Source organism: Haemaphysalis longicornis, unplaced genomic scaffold (assembly GCF_048455015.1).
Source record: "Haemaphysalis longicornis isolate Haplotype H1 unplaced genomic scaffold, Haemaphysalis longicornis Haplotype H1 scaffold_1, whole genome shotgun sequence".
In the NCBI taxonomy this organism is placed as follows: Eukaryota; Metazoa; Arthropoda; class Arachnida; order Ixodida; family Ixodidae; genus Haemaphysalis; species Haemaphysalis longicornis.
The window spans coordinates 254,154,144-254,179,126 of record NW_027526203.1 but is presented as its reverse complement, the minus strand read 5'-3'; the positions used below and the strand labels follow the sequence as shown (position 1 = coordinate 254,179,126).

Below are 24,983 nucleotides of genomic sequence, written 5' to 3'. Positions count from 1 at the left end.
TGTAAATAACCGTAAATACAGTTTGTGTTTGTCATCATCTCTTCGTCCCGTCATCGTCTTCTCATCTCTTCTGCTTCACTGCCAACACCGCCGAATTCTGCAAGCGAAGGGTTCCTTCGCCACCGACACCGAACCTGAAAACCTACTCACACTCTCAATATCCAAAACGTAAGAAACATTAGCTAGCCCCCCAGAATCCAGAAAACCTTGTGAAGGGTACACTGTAAAAACTCGCCGTCACTTTAACAGCCATCTTTCCGTTAATTTTGACGAGCTGCCGCCGTCCAAGGGAAAAGACGTCCTTTCTCCCGTCAATAAAGAGGAGAGGGGGAAAACTACGGGAACGCAGCAAAACAAACAAACTGCTTCTGGGCGTAAAGCGCTCCAATTGGCTCCCGCAGTCGTGCAGGACCCTCCGGAAACTGACTTTTTTTTTTTAGCCGGACCATCTTCCGCCGCCTTCGTCAGCCTTCGCCTTCCTCCCTCGGTGCTGCGTTGTTTGTCCTGCGATTCTGTATGTCGTCGCGCCATTTTTTGCCTGGTGTGCCACAAGTGACAACATTCTAAGCCAGGAGGCAAGGGCACCTGAAGAAGGTGAGTACTGTTCCCTTGCTTTTGTGCTAGAAAAGGTGTTGGAGGCGTGTTCATGAGAGCTCGTTTGTGCGCTCACCGCGTGCGAAGCACATGGGTGAGCAGCGCCTTAGGCCTAGGTCTCTCGGCCCGCTTGAGCTGTAGCTGATGGAGGTACCATCGCTAGCGCTCTTTATTGGCTTCGAACAAAAAGCAAGAGGATCGCGTTCAATGCTTCTTTTCGCCTTTCAATGGGACAAGATATTCCTAACGTGGGAATAAACGTGCACGAAGTAAAGCGTGCATCGGCTTCCGCTGAAATCGCACCGGCCACTCGTACGAGTGGGCGGAACGTATCGCAAGGGGCACGCCCTATAGGAGGCGCGCAAAGCAATCCAAGATGGCTGTCCTAAGGAGGATCGGGTGTTCCCTCTACGGACCGCCGCTTGTGTGCGCGTTGAAATCAAAGGGGTTAGCTCTACTTTTTAAAGTCGTTAGGTGGCGGTGACGCCAGATTTTAATGGATGTCCTTAACTAAGATATTACGCGCCCATTAGAACTAAACACGAACATTTCGCCCCAAAAGCCAAGGTGAAGAGATACGGCAAAAGCCGCTCACGTCGCTTGCTGCGGTGGTAGGGCTGCCAGCGCTCGATCTGTGACGCTACAAAGTTAAGTTTCTGCCTGCAAATATCGCTGGTTCACTAGCCACCACCACAATTAGTAGAGTTCGCTCATTAGCGGTTCAGACTTATCAGAGTATGCGCGCTTAATTACTTGACAAATCCTGCCTGTGTAAGGCATTTTCATAGTATACCGCTCGGAAGTACGTTGTGTCGCTCCGTGCAGAACACGAAAGTCAATGGCCTGGCCAGCATGAATAGTAATAGTTTCCCACTACGTCTGTTTTACCACCAGCGAAGGCAAGGATATAAACGTTTCCAATCAAACTACGTAAACGTGACATTTTCTTTTGGTTTAAAACAATACCGAGCGGTCGACGCCATGGCATTCTTAGTCGCATTGCTCCCTACTAAAACCAATACTTTGATAAGAGGCACTATTAGTAGAGCGTTGGATGCTGCTTACAAAAAAAAAAAAAAAAAAAAAAACACCACCCAAACCAGCCAAACATTTTTGTGGCTCCAGATTGGAGCTGATTAAACGCTTGAAGCTTCTATGCAGAATGTTAACCTGCAAACCAGCTTGAGCTGCTTTCTTACTATCACCTAACGTTTTCTGCATTGCTAGAAGCGGCTCCCTGAAACAAGGACAACCAAGGAAGAAACACAAAGCTATTCCCACGTAAATCATTATTTGTAATATGCTGGTTCTAAACTAGCGCGCCTGGGCAAGCCTGTTGTCTGTGAAATGTGAGGTGATGGCCAAGGTGTCCCCAGATTAAAAACTGCCCTCGCGGTGTCGTACGTGTAAACGTGAGCCTATATCTGAAAACGCGTCCGCACAACGCACGATGCGCAAAGCAAAGAAACGGTCAACAGCCGTTGGTTTTGAAAACAGATTATGGTTCAGCGTAACATCTCACTAGTATAATGTGTCATGCCTGCGCTCTCACACCCTTGCTTTTCTGTGTAATAACATGAGCACGAATAAAATAAAATTATAGCAACGAATTGTTATCGTGCCTTGCACGATTAGGGCGACGGACATATCAGCGACCTGGATCGAACTTGTCATATGCATACAAACGTCAAGTAAGGGCGACGGAAACTAAAGGCGTCCGCCTGTAACAGCAGAGTTATTGCTTAGACGAGTTGGTACATAATTGCAAAGATTTAAAAGCATTGCACGAAGACGAAGGACTAAAACATCACAATACACACCACGCGCACTGTGTTCGGTTCGTGTTTCGGTTCCTAGTTTTCGTGCAGCGCGTCGCAATCTCTCGCACGCGGTGTTTTAAGCACGAGACCTTTTAGAACATAACATGCATCCGGTGAATGCTGTACTTGTTATCACGTGAAACGGCGTCAAAATCCACGTCATAATACGCTGCGGGCCAACGTGCGGGCGTGCGGGCTCCGACGTTTCCGTCGCTCGCCGATCCTCCATGGAGTGATTTCTCCTCCTGCCACCGCGCGGCGCCACCGTCTGTGCGCCTTGCGAATAAGCAAGCACACGTTTTGTGCAGGCGCAGGGCCGGATATCTTAGTGGGATTCACCTATCCGCATCAGGCGTATATCGATAAATTTTGTCTGTGCGGGAATGCGCACCCGCCGTGAGCACGGGCGCCTTCGCGTACTCCGGTTAATCGCCTGTGCACGCCGCTACGTTGATTTGCTCAGGAGGGTTTAACTCGTGAAGCGTATACGGCAGTGCCTGCAGAGTTACAGAATTTGCAAAATTAACTTGTCAGATATACAGTTTCTGTAAAAAAGTATCGTAATCAGTTTTCCGTTATGTATAAAACCAAGTAATAAAGCCCAAACCAAATGATAAAGTTTGCTTCCTGTAAGCGCACGAAGGCAAGAAGATAGTCAAAATTGCACGTGGTGAATATCTAGGCAAAGGGAATCTAAAACGGGACAAACTCAAGCCCAGCACCAAAAATCGTTGTGAATGCCTCATTTTGTTGCATCCGCGTTTTTGTGATGCACCGTTGGTGTCGGGAAATTTATTCTCGCTTTCACAAAGGGAGTTAGCTTTTCTCAAACCGACAATTAGTGTTTGACGTTGATCGCCGCGAAGCAACAACGCCGCCAGCTACAGAGGCTCGGCAGACACCCCTAATGCTGTCCATAACTGTGCCGCCGCGTGGGACACCTCGCACGGGCGCCTAGACAATACTCCAGATGTTTTTCAACCATGGGAAGAGAGTGAGCCGGCAGGGACAAATGTTTCTGGCCCCAACCGCCGTGGGCGCCGGCTTCTTTCGCCGTGTCAATATGGCTGCCCCGCTCTCGGTGGGCCCTCTCCGGAGGTCTTTCTCTACACGAGTAGGCCAGCTTCCTCGTAGGGGGACGCCTAATTGCCATTTTCTTCACTTTCTTGTTTCCGCTCGACTCAAGACGGAACAAAAACTTTAAAATCGTTTTACATACCGACCTTCGATCTCGGTCTTACGCAACCATAGATCTCAGAGTGGTATCTTCCCTTAAAGATAGTCCTCTTAGCTACCTACGGTCCTAAACTGCGAAGGAAGCCGTGTTGAGGAAAGGTGAGTGGGATATGGGGAGAAAAAGTCCTAAAAAGTGAAAGCGCGGTCTTTACGCCGGTCTTTAACGAGTGCTGCTGTTATTTGGATGATTCTTGGTAAAAATAAAATAACTGTTTCGGTGTTTTCTGTTACACTGACATCACAAAAAGCAACAGGGTTACAGTTGCAAGTTCCTCTTTTTGAAAAGTAACTAGCTACAGTTTCGAGTCATGGAAAAGAAGTAACGAGATAGCAGTAATTCGGTTCTGTCACTGTTAGTGCGAAGGACTGGAACAGACTCACGAAATCTGACTGGCTGACAATGACGTTACATTCACGCTGTGCCCCTGAAACTCGCAACGACACGGACGCCGTGGGAAATAGAGAAAGAGCGACGCAAGCTGATTCGAATGGAAGTTACTGCGTATACGTTGTGTAAGCAGTAATTTTGTAGCTTAGGCTACATTGACACCGTGGTAGGCACTAAACATGGGATAACCGAGGGTCCCGCGCTGGCACTGAGGCGCTACAAGGGGCGCCGCATTTAATTGTTGTGTTGGTAGCCCGACACTATAGGGAGGCGAAGCTAAAGTTTGCCGGGCGAGGGAAGCGCTGCCCTCTCCCCGGAGGGGGAGTACGCCGGGGCAGCGGCCTATTCGGCACGTGCTTTTTTCGCTGCGCGCGTGCTGCATTTCTCGCGTTAGGAAGAGGGCTGGGTAAAATTTTCTTTCGACTTATGAAAGCATACACATTAGCACGTGTCCAGCAAGTTCGGTTTAAACGTAGAGTAGTTACTGAGTTCATTTTTGTCGACGTTTGTCTTGTCGTCTGCTACAGACTCGCCGCCTGCTTCCCGCCGCTCGACAGGCAGGCTGCCCCGACGATTTTAAGGGGGGAGCCGCGTTGTTCGGCGGTCGTCGGTTGCTCTTTTCTTCTGCAAGGCGACAGCTGTTCAGCTGGTCACAGCGTACTTTTCTCTTGTTTGTTACTCCCTTCGCGTGCTCGCGCTTCTGACATCCGGACTTTCTGGACTGCAGAAACACTGACGCGTGCAAGAAATGTAAGATAGACCTGATTGATTATGGTTAATAGGTTAATTCTTTCTCTTGAAACAATCAGCTGCATCTTATAAAAACGCATTAGAAAGGCACACGCTAATTAAGGGGTGCGCTGACAGCGCCGCATTTCCATTTTACTTGTCCTTGAAGAAATTTTTCGCAATGTTAGTCACCCGCTTGGAGTACAAGTATGGGTTAGCGTGACAGTTGGCGGAAACAACAGAACAGCTTGTGGCGTATAACTTTTAATTACTATAATATACAGAATTTGGTGTATACCTCTTTTAATTACCAGTATTTCTAAATGTGGGAAAAAAGCGAACAACGCAGCAATCCCGTCCAGAACACAAGTCACAATGACAAGACGGACCAGAGCTACTACAGCCAGGTAAATCGCTAGAAACTTTTTTTTTTTCACCCATGCAAAATGTCAACCTATTGTGTTATATATGGACGATATCGAACGGCACCAGCTAAACAACTCCGAAGTTCATTTATTATAGCGGAAAACAATCATTGGCAGCATGCATTAAAAAAAGTGTAGAGGGGAGGACTCGTTAGAACACTAGTTCGCATTTTCAAAGCCGGGTAATGTAAACTGAAAGCACACAGATACAAACAAAAATGTGTCAACTTATTTCACCTTTCGAACTGCAGTGATCCATGCTTACCTTCTATCCTTTTGGTGCGCTTTCGCTGGGAATATGCAGAATTTAACGAATGGATCCTCTTCTTTCGCCTTGTTACTGTCGTGGCAGCTGACCATGCAACAATATGGGTTTTTTTTTTTTTCGCTTTCAGTTTCATCTTTTCGTTTCGGGCTAGTGAGGAGTGTTCCCGCCGCTCTTTGTACATACGTGCTGGCTTAAGTGGCTCGCGCAGCCGGCGGTCGCCTTTTGTTCGCATTCGTGAGTAGGAGGCTGGATGCCTCAGGCGGTGCGGGAGACAGCGCGAGCTGCGCGTGCACTTGCCGGACGCGGAGGAGCGGGCCGGGAGGCGTCTGCTTCACAAGAGCACTCTTTATCCCGTGAAACCGCCGGGGCGCTCGGCCGTTCGACTGGCGCGTAGCAGGCGGCGCGTCTGTAGCAGACGACAAGACAAACGTCGACAAAAATGGACCCAGTAGCTACTCTACGTGTAAACCGAACTTGCTGGACACGGGCTAATGTGTATGCTTTCATAAGTCGAAAGAAAATTTTACCCAGCCCTCTTCCTAGCGCGAGAAATGCAGCACGCGCGCAGCGAAAAAAGCACGTGCCGAATAGGCCGCCGCCCCTGCGTACTCCCCCTCCGGGGAGAGTGCAGCGCCACCCGGCGATCGTTCCGGAGCCTATACACCATTTTCCTTGCTAGAGGTGGGCGCCGCCATTTGCTTTTTCCTGACCAGACGCTAGCGCCGTCTATGAAGCAACCGCTGAAGCCTCCGCGCTGGGCTGTTAAGTGCGCCGTTCTTTGCGTGCGTCTGCTAGGTATCCGTGCATTACCGAGTGAACCGTAGTGGTTTGGCATTAAGTTAGCGGTTGCAGTGCTTGTGTGTGTGTGTTCTGTTTTGTTTTCATCATCTGCGGATGGATTTTAGGTCCTAATTTCCTGCCAGAGCGGGAAATTCCGACCCCGGCTGTTGCGAGCAGCAGTAGCAGTGTGGTGGTGGTGCCGGTGGTGCTCCGCAGTTCCGCGATGCAAACGAACCGGTATGGCACCGACTGACATAGAAATCGATATCGGGGAGTAAATACGTGTTTTTAATGCCACCGTGCTTGTTATATTCACCGATTAGTCATGTTTACGGAAGCGCGGACGTCGAATGCGGAGCGCGCACAGCATATGTGGGTCACGGTGATCCGTGCTCGCGATGGACTTCCGACGAGGCGATTGCTACGCTGTTGACATTGCAATGTAATATAATCTTTCTTAACTAGACTTATGACGGTTACTGACGAAACGAAATTACCCGGGCGGAAAAATAACACGACCGCACAACCAGTCAAATTACTGTTCGGAGGTTGAGCAAAAGGGTTGACGTTCGGGCGAGTTAATATTGGTTGATCATGATCGTGATCATGATTGACCTAACTCTGCGCAGCGCATGTGGCCTGTCGCTCGGAGCCCACCTTTGTGAAACCGCTGCTTGCACCACAAATGCTTTACGCGACCAGCAGTAGCTGTTTTGTAATTGTAATACTTTAGATTCCGTGGCAACGCAACAGGATTCGAAGCTTTTCCTTTGACCGCGTTGTGAACAGGTTGAGCTATTTTCCAAATGCAGCGTTCACGCGTATTTCTAGCTGCGTTTCCACATTTGGCTGCCTGCTTATCCTGCTATCGACCAGCATGCAGTGTGCGATGGAGAAAGTTATCCTTTCATATCGTTTGGCAGTGTAACGCGTTGGCCTGAAAAAAAGTAAACAAAACGCCGTGATTTTAAAAGTTAGATTATATGAAACGGGGATTGTTTAATGCCAATCGCCTGTAATGACCAAACAATATATGGTATTTTAAATTGACTACAAGGAACCAGAAGTTATTGTAGTGTTGTATTAATCGGCGCTCGTGAAAGATCCCCAAGTGGTCAAAATTAACCCGCAGCCCTCCACTACCGCGCGCCTCATCACCCATGAAGCGTCGGGGCGTTAAACACCATAATGAATGAATCAATCAATCAATCAACCAACCAATCAATGCTGTATTGTAAAGGATAAAGTTGCTTCTAACATTTCAGGGGGTTCCGTTCCCTGTCGCAGCTTTGCGTGTGATAAATGGATTTTGCTCCGTCTGCTTGCCGTCCAAGTGCACCCAACAAACCCTGGAGTTGGTCGTTGGTACAAAGTCGTTGCGATTTATCAACGGAATCCACCGATATCTCAACTCGGTGTGCGTTGGGAAGCGATGCCACAAAAACACGCCGCACCCGCACTGCATTTTCTCCAGGCAGTGCCGTGCACATGCGTGCTGTCAGCGACTGTTTCTCACTTTCTCTGGTTGTTCAATAACCCACCACCGCGCAGTGCTGACCAAGCGACGTTTGCGCCTTGAACGGCATCGCAGCATGGGCTAAAACAGTTGAAAGTTCCGCAAAAACTAAGCACACGGTGCGAAACACTCCTGAACTACGCAGCGGAGCACACCGCGCCGAGCGATGTTAGCAGCCCAGCGCGCTCAGGCAACGCTGGTCGGCCGCCGAGAGAACTGGTTTGAGAGTGTTTTCCTCCTTTCCCGGCTGCTTATGGAAAATGGTGTATACTTTCGAGTTGGCTGTTTTCGCTGGCCGAACTTACGCATAAAAGAGGGCCTGTGCAGTAAACTAACGCAACTTAAAGAGGGAGGGGGCAGGTGTTCGTTGTACTTCACATAACTGTCTTCATTTTTAAATAATGACCACTGCATTCCCCTGGTTATACATGTAGTCCACAGCCGGTGTTTACGCAGCACCGGTTAGTGGGTCTGAAGAGAGATGGAGAATTAAAGGAAAAGTTTCAAACAGTGTACACCTAATGTAAAGAGCGTGTGCTGGGGGGGGAGGCAGCCTAAAATATTAACTTATAAACTTCATGGTATATTTTGGGAAAATTCGGTAGTTTCTTTCATTGCGTGTATGGAGCATGTTTGCTCCAAACACGCTCCATACCCCGATGCTCCATACCCCGATGAATTTGTTTACATTATCAGAGGTTTCAATAATCAGAAGTTATCATAAATATGGTTAGGGGCAACATACAAACTTGTGTTGTAATGAAACATTCACATATATTTAGTAGTAAAGCATTCACGCAGAATAGTTAAGTGCTATTCACACCCTGAAAAAAGAATCACGAATGGATTACTGCTTTGCTTTGCATGAGAGTCCAAAACAGTTTTTTCTTTCTTTCTCAATCTACACGCGGTTGTTGGCGCGTGCATGTCGTTTTGACACGTGTATGCAGGTAATAGGATTTATTTGTGGCTATTAGTGATATGAGGATGCAAATTTGCAGCTAGAAGCAGCAAATGCAACCAATATTTTCTGCCAAGCACAAGCGAAGAGTGCGAATTAACCGAATTTACGTAATGAAGCTGTTTGAATTAAACGACTTGCTAAAATTAATTTGCGAGCACTAGTCTAGGATATTGTCGTGGTGGAAGAACGGGCCTTTTTGAAAACAGCCCCAGCTTCTAATGTCCTAAATGTTGATTAAGCGTTGAAAGGTTGTGCATACAAATTGCACCCATCCTGTTTGGGAAAACAAACCTACGTTTTATGTTTACGTGCCTACATTCACCACATTTTAATTCTTTGTCCTAGCGCCCCCCCCCCCCCCCCCCCTCCCCCATTCTGCGCCTGCACGCTCGAATCTCGACCAGGTTTCTTTTTGAGTCACATTTTCGGTTTCCCCTGAAAATCCTACAGGCGTGGCGGAGTTCACGGTCTCCGAAGCTTCACCGCAGTGAAATAGGAAAAAGCTTGACATTCACCAGGAGCTCACGAAACCTCTATAATGTGACTCAAAAAGCCACCCAAAAAGCCGCTGAGAACACAATTGCCACTATCGTTTGCTGGCTACGCCCTTCCGCGCGTCGCGGTCATACCGATGGCGCCTCCACTGAAGGAATCGTTCTTTCTTCGCCTTCAGTCTCCCCATTGGGAATTAATTCTTCAAGTCGCGCATATCATGGACACCCCAGGCATACATTGCTTTCTCCCATTATAAGGAGCGAAAAAATTGAATAGGCTAGTGTGAGGATAGCGGCAACAGTCGTCTTCAAGTTTTCGAAGTCCAGTTGACACAATGGTGAACCACAAGTGACACCCCTCTCTCTCTACCAAGGGGGCTGGTAGCCGGTGGGGCTCAGCCTTCCCCAACCCTAAATAACGCCACCGTAAGTGCGATCGTTGGTTGGTTAGTTTTAAGTAGAACCGACACCGAATGCAACGAATACGAGATTGATTGAGAAAATAATTAAAACGGAATGCACACGCGCTTAATCTACCTCGTTTTTCTGTTTTTTTTTTTTTTCGGGTGCTTTGCTGGGGGGGGGGGGGTGCGGAGGATTGACTGAAAGCAGCAACGTCTTGCACCCTGGCGTGAAGTGAAAGCAAAGCGCTTTGGTAACACTTAAAGTAGTAGGGTTGTTCACATGAATGTTAAAATAAAAAAAAGGTTGAACAGATGCAAATTAACACCGTTAATTTTTACCATCTACTACAGATATTGGGTTTTACGTGGCAATGCTCCGCCAGTGTTTAGCGTTGGTTTCCACACACGGCGGCGAAAGTACAAGTCTCGAACGTAAAATCATATCCAGTCACGAACTTACAATATCAAAGCTAAAATGTTCAAAGAATGCCTGGGACATCCCGTGACTCAAAATGTCTGGGCCGCGCAGGCCTTTCGAGCCGCCGGCCCCGCACTACCTCCATCTCCTGGCCCCGAGACCCACTTGACCCATCGGCGTGCCGTCGACGATTGACCACCCCTGCAACCCGAACGAGTCCGCCCAACCTGGTGAGGAAGCCGGCACCACTGAGGCACCCCATTAAGATAATTGTTAATGTTTTTCGCCCGCCTGAGTGTGTCTCAGTTCCTCCAAGCTCTGCGTGGACCCACCTTAATATAAGCTGTGACTAACCAATTAACGAGCGTCACACCACTAAAGGTAGCCCCCCCCCCCCCCCTCCCCCTACACTTCCGCTACCTCCAATTCAAGGGTAACGAATTACTACACGAGAGTTTCTGTGCAAGATCACTTAGCGCATGGTGGCATCTCGGTCCGGTGTGATCTTGGGATGGTTGCTCCAATTGATGCAGGGGGTTTTGAGGGAGCATGCGATACCGGTTGTGTGGCGGGGACGTTAGAACGTGAGGAAATAGCGCTGAAAATAGGACGTCGACTAAGGTGGATGTTGAATCGCCTCCGTGGGTATGTGCTGTCAGCATCCCTATCGTCATCATCGTCTAAATAATCCTGTCATTAAAGGTCAGAACCCCGTTTCGGTGAGCCATGACACCGAACCCTGCTGCCTGTCTTCTCTTGCCTTAACATTTGGTGCCGACAAACCCGGGAATAGGGACCGAAGTGGAGAGCAGCAGGGATGCCAGTGGCTTCAGGCATGTGAGACCCAGAACCGTTTACCACCGACTCACCTTGAGCTACCTGTAACCATGGCTGACAGCGACCGCATTCGACCACCGACTCCCTCGAAGGCACCGATGCCAACACTGGCGTTCCAACCGCCGGCCTCGAGGGACCTGTGACCAACCAGACCCGACCGACACCGGGCGCGGCCATCCCCGGTGCACCGACGAAAACCAACCGCAACTCGCCTACCGACGCAGACACGCCCCGTCCCGTCCAGTTCACCATGCTTGGCACTAAGAGCCCCGCTACCGAAGAGCAAGCTGGTGAGCTGGACGCTCTGCGTTCGTTGCGGAACCATATCCGTACCGACTTTAAGGGAATTTTGACCAGTAGCGACCGGCTGTTGATTTCAGAATCTTGCGACGTGACGAAGCTGAAGGCTAACATGGAGAACCTGCAACAAATCAGAAGTGATCTAATCGAATTGGATTCTGATATATTTAACTTAGTTGAAGAGGAAATTGAGCAGGAGGTAGAGGAGGCGGATAGATATACCCTCTGCTTCTTCAGAGCAAACGCTTACCTCCAACATTGATTACAGTGCCTAAAAAACAAGCAGCCTTTAGACATCAAATCTACATCGTTTTCCGAAATGACCGTCTTCCTCAACACCCCGAGAGAGTTCTTATACTCGTTCGTCGAAAACATGCCCAGTCGCCACAACGGGGACGGCGACAACCTACCGTCAACCATGAAGCTTGGTGAAACAGAAACAGTTCCTGTCGAATTGGACGTAGCTCAAGCACCTGATGGAACACGCATTGAGCCGTTACCAGGTCAGTTTGAGTAGATGTTTGTCCCAGACTTCATGTGCGGTGAAGGCTTTCTGAACTTGAAGCCGTACCGACTAGTGCGTGCCTGCCACCATCCAATGCGTGCCGAGGAAGTCTGCTTGACGGAGCAGGTCCAGAAACTGCGGCATGCATAGACCCTGCTCATGAATACACTGCTACCTCCGGGAAGGGCTCGTGTCAGAGAAAGTGCCGTTGGCCTAGAGCCTTCCGTGAATCAACCTCCAACATCGTTGCCTCACTGAAGATTACTCACAAGAGCAAAATGAAGACCAGGAAACCCGTAAATTTCCGATGTAGCCGTCGGCTACCTCTGAAGACCAGGAGCTGCACAAGAAAGTTCAAGATTGACAAGAAGTCGCGGGAGGCCATATTGCCACCTCCTAAGGACATGCACCATCGGTATCAAACCCGTGAAGGCGTGCAGTCTCACCACCTGGATGCAAGTACCGACCCTCTGCCCTCCATCCCGTTATTACGACGCTCGGCCCTTATCAAGCTGAAACGAAGATTGAGGCACCGATGGGAGAGAAAAGGTACCAGTCCAGCGAATGTCACGTGACGGGTACCGACTTCGACAAGTACAACAAAAGGTTATGACCGCGTAATATTTCCCTTCCAATTGTTATCTCGCGGTCGGAAGTCAACGAAGTGAAAGAACTGAGAAGCCGTTCGAGCAGACAGGATCGAGCAACCTTTTGCGACAGCGAGTCTTCATCGGAGCGACCCGTCTCTAATCACCCCGGAGGCCTTCCAGTTCCTGAGCCACCGCACTCGCGAACTTTCCACTACTCTGCTAACCTTCCGGGCGGGGTGCAAGGTGCCCTGTGACTCGAGGAGCGAAAAGGCGCGGAAACACTTTTGCACCGCAAACTGGCAGTGCTCAGGAGCCCGAGCTTTCGTTGAAGTCTTCAGACAACCTTCGGGATTCGCTTGACTAGCACTGCTCCGACAAATACTTGCTATATAGAGTACGGGCACAGCAGCCTCCAACGCTTGAACATTAGCGGGGCGTAGCTCCAGCAGAAAAGCTCCGGAATGGGAGCTAGATTGCCCACAGTGCGCGGTTTATGCCTGAACCCGTTTGTAGCAGACGCATATTGCGGCGGTGGGAGTATGTTGAATCCCCTCCGTGGAGTATGTGCTGTCAGCATCCCTATCGTCATCATCGTCTAAATAATCCCGTCGTTAAAGGTCAGAGCCCCGTTTCGGTCAGCCATGACACCGAACCCTGCTGCCTGTCTTCTCTTGCCTTAACAGTGGACTGATGTACACAGGTAGATTGAGGACGTAGGCAAATACAGCGCTGTGTTTGCGCCGCCTCAGTCTATGCCCTCTTTTCAGCGCTATCTACTCGCATTTTAACAATATGCCAACCAGCCCACTTGCTTCCTATCCTGAGACATATTTGTGTTAACAAACCGAAATCACTCTCCCTCACCACCTCCTCCTCGTGCACTCCCTTCCACCACCCCTCCACCCTCGTCACCACTCTGTCCTCATATACTCCATTTCGCCCTCCCTCGCCCCCTTGCACCATTTTCTACCCTCTGTCCTCCCGTACACTTTCGCCAAGCCTTCGCACACAGATACACTGCAGAGTGGGTGAAGTATATGGACCGAGAATGCTAATCGCATGGAAAGTTACAGTTCATCTTTTCCCGAGAAAGTCGTCGAATGCATAATTAGTGGGAATAAACCAGATAACACAGCAACCAGGTGAGAGAAGCCCCGGAATTTGGGTTCGGAACCTTTATTTATACTTGACCAACCCCGAATGTGTGTACGTCATGTGCTGGTGCGGAGCAGCTACATTTGACAGCAGATGACCCATCCAAGTCTATCATTAACCGACTAGCGTTGGGCATCTCTTGGCCAATTTCCCAAATGGGTGTATAGGCGTGGGGCAGTTGTTTTGAGATCACATGAACTTCCAGATTCATCTAGCGATGGCACACATGTCTGCCGTGTCTTGTTCCCTTTTGCGAAATTGTTCCAGACATGACGAATTATTTTTGCGCCTACTGGACGTAATACGATAGCAAAACTTTCGTACGAAACACTAAAATGACATTCTCATCACCGTCGGGTTGACGGTTTAATAGTTGTGATGCCCGCTTCGGAGCCCCTGTAGAGCTTCGGGTTTATCAATCACACTGAAAAGGGCTGGTGATCGAGTGTGAATGGTTATCGCACAGTACACTTTGGGATTGCTGAAGAGGCTTTGGGTGTTCAATAGTACTCCTTATATATAATAACATTTTTTTCGGCACGCCGGAGACGATACGCCACGTTTTGTGCGAGTGCCCACGCTACTCACTTGAAAGAAAGAAGCTGTCGCCAGCACTGAGGAACCTGGACTCTCGGCGGCCATTTTCGGAGGAGAAGATTCTGCGCTACTGGCCCTCGCTGTCATCCGCTCAGAAGGCGACTGAGGAACTCTCACGCTTTCTACAGGCGACGAACTTAAACACCAGGCTATAGACTGCACGCCTCCAGTGTCAATCACTGAAATTTAACTTTAGTGCTTCAGCGCTGGGCATACGTGTCTGCTCCAATTTTTTTTTTTTCATTCTTTCTTTTCTCTTTTTTTCCCATTTTCCTTTTCTCATGCGCAGAATAGCAAACTATGTTCCAACCAGGTTAACTTCCCTGCCTTCCTTCTACATCCTTCCTTCTTTCCTTCCTTCCTTGTGTATTTGCGCCCTTCCTGGACATATACTTAAAATACGGGGTGAGCATGGCGTGCATGACATTTATGGCCGCAGGAGAACATACGATGCACCTATGGCTAACAATGAGCTCAGCGACGCTTTTCAATGCACATCCATCGGGTGGTCAAATACCTGCGCTTCAAGGACCTTGTGGTCGAGGGTCTCGACCTTGTAGCCATCCTCATGTGGAACTGGAATCCGAACGTAGTGCTTCAGCTTGTGGCTCAGAGAATTGTAGGCGACCACCAGGAACTGAAAGGGCACATAATGCGCGTTCATATAGGACAGGCAAGGTTCCAGCCTTTTTCGTAAGCGCCAAACTCACAAGACGCACCTGAGGTCAATTAAAGGGCGTTGAAACACATTTTGAACGCCTCAAACGCGTCAAAACCGAAGATTCGGTAGTCACGAGATACTGGAGCCAAATATTTCGGTTCCACGCGCATCAGAAAACTTAGAAACTTGCCCAAAATGTAGTTTCCCCTTCACTGCTTTCTTGAAAGCCCGGACGTTACATGTCGGCTTAAGTGTTGTCTCAGCCGCCAAGCTGTATAACCACTCTTTTCACTTTCCTTTCAGTTTTAGCAATAAAAGGATGCGCTACCAATATTTAAAAAAAATGAGTGCCCTTCCTTCCTGTGAAGAAGGATGACCAGCGAAGCTGTAATGCGTTATGTTATAGCCGTATTAGCGTATTCGTATTGGGGTAGTCGTACGAGCGTAGTATTAATTTTCGAATGTTTCCGGCAAAACAATAGTTGCAGCCGTTTTCTGTAACAATACTCTCTCCGTTGATGGCCATGTAGTGACTACAGACAGTAATTCTGTAACGTTTACAACTTCGGTGGGAACTAATTATGACAAGTAAATGAAACTCGGCGCAATGGTAGAGTCGTCTCAGTGGCTAATTGTCATACAATGTGCTTCGACATACTTCCGATAACACAAGAGTTAGAGCTGTTTTCTGTAATCATACCCCTTCTAAAGGGCCATGCTTCACAGCACAACAGGCAATATGAAAAAGCCAGCTCACAGAAACCAAGTTTACATTGATACCTTGAAAGTCGGCTTCACCCCTAAACTGAAGAACATTGCTGAGAATACTTTTTTTTCTGGGGAAATATAAACCGTTTTATATCTAAATATGAAAGCCCTAGGACTATTTTTATTTCCACGATATTTTTTTTGTTACGCCGAAGGTGTGGGGCAAAGTTTTATCATCCCGGGGATTTGAGTGGGCTCCCCAAGGTGGCGCTAAGCTCGCGTGCGATTCTTGTCTACATCGCTGTGTTGCCGGAGATAATCGGGGGAATCTATTTGCAGGCCGTTCCGTCGCATCACCTACCGAAACCTAAACCTAACCCAACCACCCCAAACCTAATCTAAAACGAATTTAGTCTCACCAAACATTACCAGGTTTTATTTATTTTCGTTTCATTCAGACGGGCCTGGTGCGATGGGTCGACCTGCAAAAAGACTCTCCCGAGATAGTCTGCTAGATACTCAACCATAGACAGCTTGGCTGTAAAGTCACTGCAAAAGCCAACCGGCGATTTAAAACTTGTACCGGGAGTGGGGTGCAAACCATACATTCTAAGGCAATCCCGTGGTTCAGTATCACCTCAATGCACTCGAGTAACAAATTCATGCCCCGAACAAAGGAAATTCGGCGAATTACAGCAGCGTGCATACCATTTGCCTCAAAAACGTGACCAGCGCTGGGTCACTGCGCGATGCAAAACGTCAGACTTGCATTGCGCCATGCCACAGCGCAGACCGAAGTTTTAACTCAAATCGTACGCTCGACATCGTCATTCGCAGACATTTCATCGTTGGCTGCATGGATTGGTCAATCGAGCCGTCATGGTGAAGCTGAACCAGAGGAACCCTTTAGCACAGCCACTCGATCTCCCCCCTTTTGGGAGATCGAGTGGCCGTGCCCTTACAGCGACGTGTACACGGTTATAGCTTTCACGGCGCTTTTTCGTGGCACGTAAAATATAGTTAAAGTCACCCTTTTTCGAGGCATAGTCAAAATGTTTCTTAACGCCCCGAAGCTACACTTGGGCGTGCGTTTGAGCTAAACCTGCGTCCCAGCCAAACGTCCTCTTTGCGTGGCGATGCGAGCGCAGGTATGTGCCGAATCATAGTGACTGGGAAAAGAAAAAAAAGGTCGCAAAAGGAAAATCATGGTGATCGTAATGAAAAGACACGTTCGGCGACTGGAGACTGGTGCTTTCACGATCCCAATGTCATAAGGAGTGTTTCGGTGGCCACGTAATTTTTTTTTTTTTACTAAAGTCGACTGTTTATCACAAGCGGTACATCGTATGTCTACTCCTGCACTATTGGCCTCGAGGACATACCGTGGCGCCACCTTCGAGTGACGTCACTTGTACGACGCCGGATCGTGTTGTCTGCTAGAACACATTTTCTGTGTTTATGCGGAAGCGTGTTTTTTGTTGTGGCCACCGTCTCCCCCCCCCCCCCCCCCCCCCCCTCCTTGTGGATTCGATGCAAATTACCCAAAAAAGTGGTCTGCAGACCGAACAATCCGGGCAAGTAGTCGGCGACTCCCTTGTTCCCGGCGACACCGCCGCGTTTAAGTAGTTGCTACCATCGCGACCTACAGCTCGTACGCAGCCAGCTAACGCCAAGGACGATGCAACTGTTGCCGAGAAAAGGACGCTACGCTGTAAATTCATTATGAAATACTTGTGACGGGACATGTACGAGACTGTGGGTGCATGGGAACACATTGTAACAGCGACGGAAACGCGTCGCTCACTTTCTCACCGCGCGTGCTGCTGGCATTGCCTGGTAAATGAATGACTACGCGAGAACGGTGATCGGATTGCTTCGCCGCACATGCCTAAAAGTGTTGTTAAGGTCTGCAGTTTGGCTTAATCAGTGCCTATTTCCCCTACAATGTTTTTATAGTTATGCCCGGATATTTTATTAACGAACACTGCCTTAGCCTGTACTCAGCACGGCTGATATGTTTACTTTTCGCGACATGTCCGCTATGTATGAACGGTATGAAAGCAAGTTTTCAAGGCCTCCGAGCGGGTTTGGACATGGCCATACATATTTAGTTTTCATTAGGACCTCGGCGTGGGAATTTATAATTGCAACGTGGGCTTTTGTCTGTTTACAGTGAGCCGGCCTTAATTTCTCTAGCATCGATTTCGAAACTCATGACTGCTCACGAGGCGAAACACGTCGTTAATGATTTGGGGTAATGAGGAGTTTTAGAATAGGAGAACCGAGCGTTGAGGGCCCCCAAGAAGTTAGGGGAACCCAAACGCAACACGCGCGCGCGCGACGTGAGGGTCTTTTCCAACAGCTCGCAGCCGTCTTCGGATGCACGTAATCAAATGTTGGGAACTTTAGGCTTAGCGTCGCGCCAGATATTTCATCGCCGCTATCGTTACAGTTGCGAATGACAGTCCCTAAAACAACTTCTCACCGCACTGTCACCCCCCTTCTCGTATGTGGAACTCTGTCTCCGCGGTGATTGCCGTTTAAGCGATCGATGATCAAGATGCCTGCCACGGCCTCGGCCGATACTTCCGCGCAGGTATCGCCGCCGTTCGGCCACTCGCCACACCGCGCGTGAACGGGCCGGTCGGCGTAAATCACGGCAGATATTTGAGCGTCGCTTCGAAAGCCACATCTGATGACACTACCTAGCACAATTTTTCACCCCACTAACATTCACTTTCACCAAGCTGGAACTTCTTTTCCCCGACTTGTGTGATTTTAAAAAGCGGCGACAAGTTGCTGCCGCGACATGCGTCGGTTCGAGCCGCTCCGTCGGCCGTGCGGGCAGGCACGACGGGTGCGTGTTCGGAGCGCTTCTGGGAGCAGTAAACGCTTCATGATTTCCTGCTTTATACATTTCTTGCAAACAAGGGAAATCTAGAAACTTAGCTCAGCAATCGTCTTAATCTACATTGTTGATCGGGGAAACAAGCCGTCTTATGCTTCGGTCGCATACTTCTTACACCAGCACGCTAACTTTGTTTGCGGAGAGTGCACCGCAGTTGATATGGTTATAAAGTCCCCATGAGGTCAAACTGCGCTTGACGCCTTGAGAATTAACTTCAAACGACGAAAATTAACACGAAAATACTTTTAGAACGCGCTTCCTAAACGAGGTGTCACGCGCTGCAAGCCAACTACGCAGCGAGATAGGAACGGTGATCCTACAAGTGACGTCAAAACGATCGCAGCGCCGGCCTTTCCAGTGGTGGGCCTCGAGGCCAATACCTAGCCGTCAACCTCCCTCTCTCCGATTCTCATGAGCACCATCCGCAAGTTACTGCTGCAACGGGTCTAGGTCTTTTCGGTACAGGGCGGTTCGGTACAGGGCGTTTCGGTGCGGTCTTTTCGGTACACGGACGTTTCGGGACACGGGCGTTTCGGGACACGGGCGTTTCGGGACACGGGTGTTTCGGTACAGGACATTTCGGTACAGGGCGGTTCGGTACAGGTCGTTTCGGTGCGAGAACGAATTCGAGCGAGCGTTTGAGGCGGCCAAATTCGCGTGCGTTGTTAACATGGGAGTTGCAAGTACGCAAATCGAACCTGTTTATTACAACTGTTGTTGCTTGTATTTCTGCGTTACTTTAGTTCAGTAGAAATTTATGCGGCCTTGCCAAAAAAAATGCCTATTTGCGTAACCGTAGCCAGAAAATGTATAGCTTGTTCATTACTTCGTTTCTTTAGCGACAATATCATCATGTATTTTCTACCCGCCGCGGTGTCACAGTCGCTAAGGCGTTGCGCTGCTTAGCACGAGGTCGCGGGTTCGATTACCGGCCACGGCGGCCGCTTTTCTGATGGAGGCGAAAAGCAAAAACGCCCGTGTGTACGAGATTTCGGCGCACGTTAAAGATCCCCAGGTTGTCAAAATTAATCCGTAGCCCTCCACTACGGCGCGCCTCATCACCTGCGTTTTGCGTCGGCGCGTTAAACACTATACAATAAAAAAAAGAAATACTAAATATTCGTCCTCTCGCGGGGCTGAATTTTTTATTTGCGCCCTAGCGTTTCCCATACCGTCGTCGCCCACGTGATCTCTTGGGCTTCGGCGCATTCTGCTAAAAAAAAAAAGAACATGCCTTGGTACCCCGAATGGTTAGCGGCACGAATGTCAGCGGGAGCCCGATCTTAGGGCGAGCGTTTTAGGCAAGCTCCGCCGCAAGCCATGCACGCTCCTCCCCCACTCACCATGCGTCCAGAGAAATTCTGGTAAGACAGGTGACTGACCCCACGGGGAACCTCCATTGGGGTTCCGCAGCCCCTTCGGTCCAAAATTTTGGTCCAGAATAAAAAAATTACGGGTTTAAAGAGTTTTCGCTGCATGAACATATCAGTTAGTTCTTTATTTTGTTTTTGTTTTGATTTGATTTTGCACAGGATCTCTAGGGTCTATTTTTTAAGACGGCTTCTGAGCTCATATTGTGATTATTTAACGCCTACTTACGAATCTGCATGCTTTTCAAGCAATTTCTCCTGTAAATATTTGTTGAGGATAGTTCCTCGATCCTGTTTCATTTGTTCACTTTTCGCATAAATGTTCTTTGAACCGATTATTCAATTACTTAGACAATTTTTTTAAATTTTGTTGTGAGTAGCGGAGTTCTTTGTCACAAAAGTACCGTACTTCAGAGGTACCAATTGGCCACGATCCAACGTGGCTCCTATTCGGGGACGCTGCTTTGCCGTGCATGTTTGCTGCGGGAAATATTTCTTACGCACTAAGCGCTCTTCAGGGCTGTTACACTAAGTAAACACCTATCTTACAAATAAGAATGAAATGGTTTAACAGTGCAATTAGAAGCATTATCCGTCGGAATAGTAGCGCTAATGTGTTACACTGGGTTTTTCACTTACATCATCCCACGCGATTTGAGTTGCAGCGGCTCATTTTAACCTGCAGCATGCCTGTTGCAGTCGGCACTTGTTTTTTTTTTTTATATATATATGCCATGTATAATGTCGTGCCGACACCTGCTTCTGCGAACATCATTTTAACGCTCTGCGGCTCAAAAAAGTACTGATTATGGGGAGCAGCAGGTGACATTGGTCTCAGGTCACGACCATATTAGCAAAACGCCAAGAATTTCAGATGAGCAGTCCTTGTGAAGAAGAATAACTGTATGTATGTTGCATAAAACATTACAGAGTGCTTTCAACGTCATTACAAAGCATTTCCAAATTTGATTCACAAACACAATAAACCCGCCGCAGTCCCTGCTAACTACGAATAAGTCGGGACGGAAGCGTGCGGCAAGGTACAATAGGTGCCTTCCGTAATGCATTGCTAATAACACCTCAAGTACTTGCGTTATCAGAAGAAAGCAACGCACACAAATGCAGAAACACAAGAAATTACAACTTCTTAGTCATTACGTTATAAAGGGACAGGTTCCTTCCCCGTGCGGTGGGACTCATTCCCGCAACCGTTGTCGAAGGGTTTCCGCTAAGTGCAAAAAGGAAATATTTACCTCACTGATTTTCGAAAAAATAAACAGGTGATAATAAGTCGTCAAAAAAACGAGTGAAAAACACGATGATACTATCACTGATTTGTTATATAACATTCTGGTGATAATAGGTCGCTAAGAAACAAAATAATGAACACTTATAGGTTGTCTGAATGCTACAAATATCGCAGCTAATATTTAACAAATCAACAGAGGTTTTTTTGGGAAGGCCGCATAACCAACTGCTGGCCTAAAATAACGCAGAATTTCGAACAAGAACATCTGTAATAAATAGGTACAAATTCCGTGCTTGTAACCACCCCGTAAACAACGCTCGCAGCCTAAAGCGCTCGCCGAAACGAAACGACCTGTACCGAACCGCCCTGTACCGAAATGTCCTGTACCGAAAGGTCCGTGTCCCGAAACGTCCGTGTCCCGAAACGCCCGTGTACCGAAACGCCCGTGCACCGAAAAGACCGTACCGAAACGCCCTGTACCGAAACGTCCTGTACCGAAAAGACCGGAGCCGTGCTGCAACGTCCTCCCGCTCGGTGAACGCTACCACCACGGCTGCATCGTCCTATCCCTTTCACCCTCACACCCCAACATTACCCAGCGCAAGCAACCCCGTCAATAAAAGTTAACTTCTTGTCGCCTTATTGCAATTCACCGGAAAGAGAAGAAGGGGGTGGAGCGTCGTCGCGGAGTTCTCGCGTCGGCTGCTCGAGGGCGCGCTCAACGGCCTAAGCTTTATTTCGTATATTACGTGCCCGTAAGGGGGAAATAGACTATACGCGATGCTTATAAAAAACTCATTGGCATTAGGAATTGTATTTACATGGAGGAAGTGAACAGTGAGAAGCCAACGTGTAAGTTCTTTCTTTTTCCTTTTTCTCTCGCTGCATGTGGTGCTTTTGTAACAGGCGACGAAGACGACGACGCTCCGCCTCGCGCTGCCTTCTTGCACGCGCCCTCGCGCTTCGGGTTCGGCCAGTGCGCAGACAGCGAGCAGCAGCCATCGAATGTGGTTGTCCACGTCGCCTTATGTCGCCGCCTCGAAGAGCCGCACAACGCGCATTGCCATTAGCGAGGTAGGCTTCACAGCGGCTCCGGTCCTTTCGGTACAGGACGTTTCGGTGCACGGGCGTTTCGGTACACGGGCGTTTCGGGACACGGGCGTTTCGGGACACGGGCATTTCGGGACACGGACCTTTCGGGACACGGGTGTTTCGGTACAAAGACGAATTTCGGCGAGCGCTTTAGGCTGCGGGCGTTGTTTACGGTGTGGTTACAAGCACGGAATTCGTACCTATTTATTACCGATGTTCTTGTTCGAAATTATGCATTATTTTAAGCCAGCAGTTGGTTATGCGGCCTTTCCAAAAAAACCTCTGTTGATTTGTTAAATATTAGCTGCGATATTTGTAGCACTTAGACAAACTATAAGTGTTCATTATTTTGTTTCTTAGCGACTTATTATAACCACAATTTTATATAACAAATCAGTGACAGTATCATCGTGTTTTTTCACTCGTTTTTTTGACGACTCATTATCACCTGTTGTTTTTTTTCCGAAAATCAGTGAGAGTAACTATTTTCTTTTTCCACTTTGCGGAGTCCCTTCGACAACGGTTGCGGAAATGAGTCCCACCGCATGGGGAAGGAACCTGTCCTTTCATCATGTAATGACGAAGAAGTCGCAATTTCTTGGAATTCTGCATTTGTGTGCGTTGCTTTCTTCTGATAACGCAAGTACTTGAGGCGTTATTAGCAATGCATTACGGAAGGCACCTATTGTAACTTGCCGCACGCTTCCGTCCCGACTTATTCGTAGTTTATTGTGTTTGTGAATCAAATGTGGAAATTCTGTGTAATGACGTTGAAAGCACTTTGCAATCTTTTATGCAGCATACATACAGTTATTCATCTTCGCAAGGACTGCTCATCTGTAACTCTTGGCGTTTTGCCGCAGAGCATAATTCCCATAATATGGTCGTGACCTGAGACCAATGGCACCTGCTGCTCCCCATAATCAGTACTTTTTTGAACCGCACACCGTTAAAATGATGTTCGCAGAAGCAGGTGTCGGCACAACATTATACATGGTATATATAAAAAACAAGTGCCGACTGCAACAGGCATGCTGCAGGTTATAATGAGCCGCTGCAACTCAAATCGCGTGGGATGACATAAGTGAAAAACACAGTGTAACACTTTAACGCAACTATTCCGACTGATAATTTGTTTCTAACTGCACTGTTAAACCATTTCAGTCTTATTTATAAGATAGGTGTTTACTTAGTTTAACAGCACGGAAGAGCGCTTAGTGCGCACGAAATATTTTCTGCAGCAATCATTCACGTCAAAGCAGCGTCCCCGAATAGGAGCGACGTTGGATCGCGGCTCATTGGTACCTCTGAAGTTTACATACGGCACTTTTGTGACAAAAAACTTCGCTACTCAGAAGAAAATTTAAAAGAATGTCGTTAAGTAATTGAATAATCGATTGAAAGAACATTGATGCGAAAAGTAAACAAATGAAACAGGATCGAGGAACTATCCTCAACAATTATTTACAGGAGAAATCGCTTGAAAAGTATGCGGATTCGTAAGTAGGCGTTAAATAATCACAATATGAGCTCAGATGCCGTCTTAAAAAAATAGATCTTAGAGATACTGTGTAAAAACAAATCAAAACAAAAACAAAATAAAGAACTAACTGATATGTTCATGCAGCGAAAACTCCTTAAACCTATAATTTTTTTATTCTGGACCAAATTTTTGGACCGAAGGGGCCGCGGAATCCCGATGGAGGTTCGCCGTGGGGTCAGTCACCTGTCTTCCCAGAATTTCTCTGGACGCACGGGAAGTGGGGGAGGAGCGTGCATGGCTTGCGGCGGAGCTTCGGGCTCCCGCTGACATTCGTGCTGCTAACCATTCGGGGTGCCAAGGCATGTTTTTTTTTTTTTTTTTTTTTTTTTTTTGCAGAATACGCCGAAGCGCAAGCGATCATGTGGGCGACGAAGGGATTGGAAACGAGAGGGTGCAAATAAAAAATCCAGCCCCGCGAGAGGACGAATATTCAGTATTTCTGCATTTTTGTGCGCGGTGCGCTGCCTCATCGGCTTCGTCGAAGAGGGATTCGTTCCCTGGTAGTCAATCCCAATGCTTCCCTCCTGTTTTGTTATTTTGTACGAATGTAAATGAGTGCACATAAACTTTTTTTAATATCACTCTTTCCAGCGACTCTGGTGACGCCGCGCGGAATTTGTCCGAAGCCGCGAGACGGTGATCGGCGGCCGGGTCTTTCCGGCGGAGGCGGCCGGCAGTAACCGTACGGCCTCGCAGAAGCAACAGGAAAATAGTATAGTAATCGACAAGGCCGTAAAATTAATCGGAAAATATAGGCCAAATAACCTTCATATTCTCTCAGCTCTCTTGAAACCACAGAAACAGCGGCTAATTAAAAAGATGTGGACCTCATCTGTGTCTGCTCCTGGAAAAAGCGCCAGTTTTTTTTGAAACACCCATGCGTCGGTCGCGGAACAAATGGTCCCAACTTCAAAGTAGGAAAAAATGGTCCCACCACTACTGCACCTATGCACAGTTATGGGCACGCTACCGAAAAAAAGTAACGGTGTTACAGTTACAGTTACCTAACCCAAAAAAGTAACTCTGTAACAGTTACAGTTACAGTTACGAATTTTCCAAAAGTAACTAGTTACAGTTACAGTTACTGCAAAAAGTAACGTCGTTACTTTTCCGTAACTGAAAAGATTTGGCTTATTTAATAGAAACGTACGAAGGCATGCAGGTAGTAAAAATTACACGTAGTAAAGCCTACACGAGGGGAACCTAAGATGATGCACACTCATGCCCTAACCAACAATCGTTGTGTACGCCTCATTTTTTTTTTATTACGGAAGTTTTTTATCCATCATAAGGAACTTTATTTTTTTTTGTTGCTGCACTCTCGCTGTAAGAAATTTATTTGCAAACATCATTGTAGCATAAAATTAGTTGTTTTTCAAAGTTGCAATCAGAGAGGCCGAACTTAAACTATTCGCACTTTCCAGCGAATATA

At 48.0% G+C, this 24,983-nt stretch overlaps 1 protein-coding gene across 5 annotated transcripts in view; it reads right to left on the bottom strand.

Annotated features, from left to right (window-relative positions):
- Positions 1 to 24,983, bottom strand: part of LOC144144408 (lysosomal alpha-mannosidase-like) — a 225,508-nt gene that overhangs the window by 83,875 nt on the left and 116,650 nt on the right. For 4 of the 5 annotated variants that reach the window (XM_077675855.1, XM_077675868.1, XM_077675847.1 and 1 more), the window contains exon 14: positions 14,538 to 14,657. The exons of the other annotated variant lie outside the window; for it this stretch is intronic. In XM_077675855.1, coding sequence (XP_077531981.1) covers positions 14,538 to 14,657 — 120 coding nt within the window. The remainder of the gene's footprint in view (positions 1 to 14,537; positions 14,658 to 24,983) is intronic. 5 annotated transcript variants of the gene reach the window in all.